This window comes from Rhinopithecus bieti, unplaced genomic scaffold (assembly GCF_001698545.2).
Source record: "Rhinopithecus bieti isolate Rb0 unplaced genomic scaffold, ASM169854v2 scaffold_42532, whole genome shotgun sequence".
NCBI classification, from domain to species: Eukaryota; Metazoa; Chordata; class Mammalia; order Primates; family Cercopithecidae; genus Rhinopithecus; species Rhinopithecus bieti.
In genome coordinates, this window is record NW_016818301.1 from 2,405,068 (window position 1) to 2,411,067 (window position 6,000).

The window sequence follows — 6,000 nt, forward strand, 5'->3', positions numbered from 1 at the left end:
GGTGTGGTCTCAGGAATGAATGAGGGAAGCCCTGGTCCACGTGATCACAAGTTGAAGTTACTCTGAAACGCTTACTTGGTAAGAAAAAAAGCAGGGTCGTGTTGATGTGTGTTTTACATCTGTACAGAAAATACCGACAGATATATGGCCATAAACACACCTAACACTAAAAAGAATGGTGTCCGGAATTTCCGCAAGACCTTCCCTCCTGAGCAAATCCATGGCCAAGCACCTGCCCCATTATTTCCAGCGAGAGGCCCCGGGTGTTACCTGTGTTATCGGGCATGGACGCCTGGTCAGTGTTCCGCTCCTTCTTGAAGACGATGTTGCCGAGCTGAAGAACCCCTGAGATAACCCGCAGCAGGCCTTTGGGTGCAATCAGAGGCGGCTCAGAAGCACACATGGGTCATGGTGATTCCCGGGGGTGGGTGTCACTCACCCAGGGATCCTCAAGCCAGACAAGCCAAGCAGGGACACCCCCCAACTCCCTGGGGCCACAGGGGTGCCAGGTCTGAGTCTAACAGTGTGTGGTGGGCCCAGCCATCCTAGAGGGCTCACCCGCTCCCGGCCAGCATGGCCTGTCCACACTCCCATTCATGCCGGGCTTCCCCGGCACACAGCACCCATCCATCCCCAGCTTCTTCCACACTCCCCGAGACAGGACATGAATATTCTACTTTCAGCAAATGGCAAGGGCTGTGCAGTGGACCTGGGCCCTGGGTAGTTAAGGACACGTCCTTTGCACCCTTTCTGTGTAAATGCCTGTGGTACCACCAGGAACAAATAACCCTGAACCTCAAATCTGAGGAACCATTTTCCCACACACTGCAGGCCTTCCCCTCCCCCTGGCCTCTAGTAGGCTCCCCAGGCCCATCGTCTGCCCTGATGCCCCTGAGAGCATGGGTACCAGCCTTCCCCCACTCTACCCTCCCCACAGGAAGGCCAGCCCTGTACCCATTTGCTCCTCTTCTGGGATGCCCATAATCCTCATGGCCTCCATGGTCTCCTGGAACATGTCCTTGTCCTGCTGCCCGGGGATGGTGACGTGCCCATTGGACAGGAAGCGGTATTTGTTGTACGGTTCCAACAGGAGATCGGCTGTAAGGGGTGGAGGGCAAGGGCGCCTCAGCGAGGTGCTGAAAGCAGAGGCTCCATCAGCGCTGTGACCTCGAAGGTTGGAGAGACTGGGACAGACCCTGAGCCCTGACGCACCCTGGAAACCGCAGAGTAGCCAGCGACGTTCAGCTTTCCTCAGTGTCTGAGACTCTGACACTCACATCTCCTGGCCCAGAAGAGCGCCAGGGCCCTGTGATTTGCAGCTACATGTGCAACCCACCCTAGCTTTTCTCTGGCACGGTCAGAAACAGAAGATCAAATTCTTAGGATGGCGCAGAGAACAGGAGTCACTCTCACTTCTCCCCGCTAAACCCAAGGCCAAAAGTTTTCATTTCCCAAATGATGTCTATGGTCCAATTCTGGCAAGAGGCCCAGAGCCCGGCAGCCCCGGTGTCAGGCTGCAGGCCGACTACTCACTCTTCAGGTGCTCTCCAGCCCCAGACAGGAGATAATAGAAGATGTGGAAGGTCCGTTCTTCCTTGGCTTGGCGGATAGCACGAGATTTCTCCAAAAGATCTTTGTAAACGTTAAGGAAGCAACACAAGCTGGGGGGAGGGCAAGTCCTCCACTGTCCACTTTTTTTTTTGGAGACAGAATCTCACTCTGTTGCCCAGGCTGGAGTGCAGTAGCACGGTCTCGGCGGAGGATCACTCCGCCTCCTGGATTCAAGTGATCCTCCTGCCTCAGCCTCCCAAGTTGCTGGGATTACAGGCGCATGCCACCACACCTGGCTAATTTTTGTATTTTTAGTAGAGACAGGGCCATGTTGGCCAGGCTGGTCTTGAACTCCCGACCTCAGGTGATCCACCCGCCTTAGCCTCCCAAAGTGTTGGGATTATAGGCATGAGCCACTGTGCCTGGCCAGCCTTCCATTGTCCTCTTATTCTCGTCCAAAGGAACTGAACTTCACAAGGAAGGAAGAATGGCACAAAACGGCAAAACACAGCAAAAGCAAACTACCTGGGTTCTCACCTTCAAGGGGCACGGTGTGTCCAAGAGGAGCTCACATCCTCGGGAGCCTTGTCTCATTCTTACAGGTAATGGGAACGAGAACATTCCCACACGCAAAGGTTAAACACTGGCACGCGGGAGAGATAAAGCAGCATCCCCCAAACGCCCACCTCTGGGAGCCACACTAGACGGCTTTCAACAGCTCCATCCCATTCAAGCAGGTGGTTATCCTGCCCGTAAAGAAAGCAAGCCCTAAGCTCTGTGTTGAGTTTGCACTGAGCCGATCCTGAGTGTCCCCCCAGCTCCACAGACAAGGTGTCATGACAGGCCCACAGGGGGAAAGTGCTAGAATCAGGAGGCAGCTTCTTCTCTACAGAGGTCATGCCTCCCCTCCAGATCCAGAACTCTTATCCCCATGAACCACAAGGATACAAGTCTCAATGTTGGCTCCAACAATGTAGCCGTTGACATCAAAGTTGATGCGAATGAATTTACCCTAAGGAAAAAAGGATGGCAAGAGATCGGGGTGCCCCTGACATGAGGAGCTAGAGAGCAAGGGGGAGACCAGAGGCCCCCGCTCCCCCCTCCGGTGGGCACAGCTTGGAGGGAAAAAAACCCAGAGACAGGACCCATATGCCAGGCCAGGGGCTCCCTATGCCCACACTGCACGGGCCCTCAGGACTCAGGCGCCACACTGCCTGAGGCCATGAGCCTAAGACAAGCCGATCCCACACCCAGGTTCCTCGCAGACGGGGAAAGAGACCAGTTATCTGGAAGTGTTCCTCTCTGAATGACCCAGGAACTAACTGGCTATTGGTGACAGCAAAGCACTCTGGGGCAGAGTAGGCAGTGCCCTCACTGGCCTTTCCACCTCTCATGGGGGAGGCTGAAGAAGCTACTCGTGGCCTTCTTCCTTAAGAGGGGCAGGGCAGGTCCACACCAACTGGCATTCGGTCTGCCCTAGTCCACAAAACAGGCCAAATAGCACCGAGTCTGAACCGTCCTCAGTTTTGAGGGGAGGGCACCCAGGAGAAGGCAGCATGAGCCAAAGTTCCGGGCAGGGCCCCCTGTCCCCAGAGCCGGGTGCCACCGCGCTACTCACGAAGCGGGAAGAGTTGTCATTCTTCACTGTCTTGGCGTTCCCGAAGGCCTCCAGGATGGGGTTGGCCTGCAGCAGCTGCCGCTCCAGCTCACCCTGCAAGGAACCCAGGAGCGCAGTGAAGGCCGGGCAGCGACCTGGGCTACCGAGCCTGCCCTGCCTGGAAGGGGTACGACGGCAGAGCCGTGTCAGCACGTCCAACGTGCCAGGAACAGAGGTTCCGGGTGGGCGCCAGTGTGCCACTCCAGCCAAAGCCAGGCCCCGGTATCACCCAAGTGCGGCCTTCCCGTCAGGCTTTGGAAACCTTGGTCAGTTTGAACTTCCTTCCGTGGCCCTGGAAACGGCAGGCAGGAAGCTCCCTCAGCTCTAGGAACCTGGCCCTGGAGGACCTATGTGAAAGCTCTAGGAATCTGGCCCTGGAGGACCTATGTGAAAGCAGCACCTAAACTAGCGAGCTGGCGGCACAGACACCCTGGGACAGTGTCTCCACCCTGTATACACCAGCTTCCCTCTACCTCCTTGCCTCTAATCCTCACATTTTTATTCCTTTTCATAGGAAAAGAAAATGAGGGGATTGGATCTGAAAAATATACACGCTCATCTAATCTGTGTCCTGATAAATGCTTCACTTTCTGTATCAGCCCCTCCACTGCTGCACCCAAAACCCACCATGCCAGGCAGTGAGCACGGGATCCATGAGGCCCACTTTGGGCTGCAAGCTGTTTAATGAGAATGTCAATAAATCCTGCTGTGAACTCCAGGGATGCTTTGTGGTAGACAAAATGCACCCTTGTGCCTTCTTATCCCTACACCCTCACCATACTCAGGGGACAGGACAGAGTGGCCCCATTTCACAGAAGAGGAAGCTGAGGCCAAGGGAAAGGAATGACGTGCTCAAGGTCATCCAGCTGTCAATCAGCAGAGCGGGGTGGCAGAACTCCAGTCCCCTACCTAACCCGTCAGCCACTGCCTTGTCTTCGCACCTGTGCAGCAGGCCCATGCAACCAGGGAATAACTAACGCTGACTGAGGAAACTAGGGAGCTGGTTCCCCTTAATGCCTGAGTGCCCCCTGGGGGAAAGAACATCACACAAGGGCCAGGCCAGGCTTTGTATTTATTAAAGACTGGAGTCAAGCCAGGGTTTTCCGGGAACAGCAGCCGCCTGTGAGTGATGACAAGGAAAACTGGGAGGAGTAGGAGCTCCCAGGACAGCCATGGACCCTGGCCTTACAAGCACACCTGCCATAGACGAGACTCATCTGCAGAGCACTGGGGACACTCTGGAGTCTAGCCAAGCCAGACTGGAAGCCCACCTGAGACCACAAGGGAGAGAGCAGAGCCTCCTCCTCCGGCGGTCCTCCTAGGCCAGGACCCCCCAACCCAGGGCTAGGAAGCCTTACGCTTGTGAACCATCCAGACAAGTGAGAGCATCGCTCTGGTGCCCGCCCCTGAAGGAGGGTCAGCGGGGCCAGGTCAGAGGGCAGGGGTCAAGCCCACAGAGCAGGCTCTACATGTGTGCTGGGCACCAGTGGTAACTGGACACCGGGTTTCCACCCACAGGCCTCAGGCGGGCCTGGGAAGTCGGCTGAGGCAGCCCACGGAGCCAGATTTGGATAAGAATGGCTCCCCCACCCACTACGCCGTTCGTCTCACAGCACAGGCCAGGCTGCCAGGCTGCCAGGCTGGCTGAACCGCTCCCGTTCCCGCAGACAGAAGGGAGCGCGGCCCCCTCCAGGGCCTGTGCTTGCCCTGACTTGGAGGCGAACTGAGGCCTCTGTTTGGGACCACACGCTGTTGCTGTGGAAAGTGGGGCCGCGGGGCCAAGTCGGGAGCAGCCACTTCAGATTCCAGAGCCGTGTTCCCTGCTGACAACAGTGATGACTAACCTATGGCTTTTCCTCTACTGACATCTAATGGGGCACAGAAGAGATTTTAATTTTTCAATGAAATCTGCATAACACGAAGTGACGCGGTACTGTCTAAGGTTAGGGGTTACCCATTGGTTTCTGAAGGGCTTCACTGGGTGGTGTTTCTGCCAGTGAGCCCCAACAAGTACACAAATAACAGACCAGGGAGGGGCAAAGGTCACCATGTAGGCTCCGGGCATCTGCCCGGAAAGCTCCTTGGACCAAGCTCTGCTTTGCCAACACGCAGCCCAGGCCAAACCTGGCCTCTCCACAGCAAGGTGAGGTCTGGAACAACCCCTCTGCTGGTGTTGGGAGGCTCAACTTGGCCACTGCAAGTGAGAGACTGCTAGCTCCCAAACCAAGTTCAAGGGTGTTCCATGCCCCGGCTGCCTGTGGAAAATCACAGCACAGCTTCAGGCAAGGAAATCAACCAAACCGGCCAATGGCCTTTCACACTAACAGCCTGAGCTGTGACTGGAACCCTGGGGCAACCTATTCCCTCACTCTAGTGGGCTCAGGGCAGGGACAGGGTGCCTAGCAAAGTCTGCATTTTGACAACGTGGCTCCCACTGTCACCCCCAACCCCAGCATGCTGTCTTTGCTGAGTGCTGCCTTCCCCTCTATAACAGGAACTCCCGATGTAAGGCATATGAGCTATTTCACTGCTCTCTGTGTCCTGTCTCCTGTCTTCCAGGACACGGACTCCAATGTCACCCTCCCAAGAACCAGTCACATACTAGGCAGTTAATAAATATTTGGGAAAAGGATTTTACTGCAAATTCAGAGATGGAAAACCACGGCTAGAGAACTCCTAACCTTACAGCTTTGTTTTTAAAATAGGCCTCCTAAAAAGAATGCAAAATGGGGGGTAGAGGAGGGAGACAGGGAGAGAGGGAGATACGGAGACAGGGGAGGGGAGAGGGAGGG

The 6,000-nt window shown here is 55.8% G+C and overlaps 1 protein-coding gene across 2 annotated transcripts in view; it reads right to left on the reverse strand.

Annotated features, from left to right (window-relative positions):
* The window catches only part of MYH9 (myosin heavy chain 9), a 108,907-nt gene that overhangs the window by 37,402 nt on the left and 65,505 nt on the right, over nt 1–6,000 (reverse strand). For both annotated transcript variants that reach the window (XM_017856781.1, XM_017856782.1), the window contains exons 6-10: nt 3,170–3,262; nt 2,500–2,563; nt 1,534–1,632; nt 955–1,098; nt 271–366 (exon numbers count right to left, since the gene is read on the reverse strand). In XM_017856781.1, the coding sequence (XP_017712270.1) occupies nt 271–366; nt 955–1,098; nt 1,534–1,632; nt 2,500–2,563; nt 3,170–3,262 (496 nt within the window). The remainder of the gene's footprint in view (nt 1–270; nt 367–954; nt 1,099–1,533; nt 1,633–2,499; nt 2,564–3,169; nt 3,263–6,000) is intronic.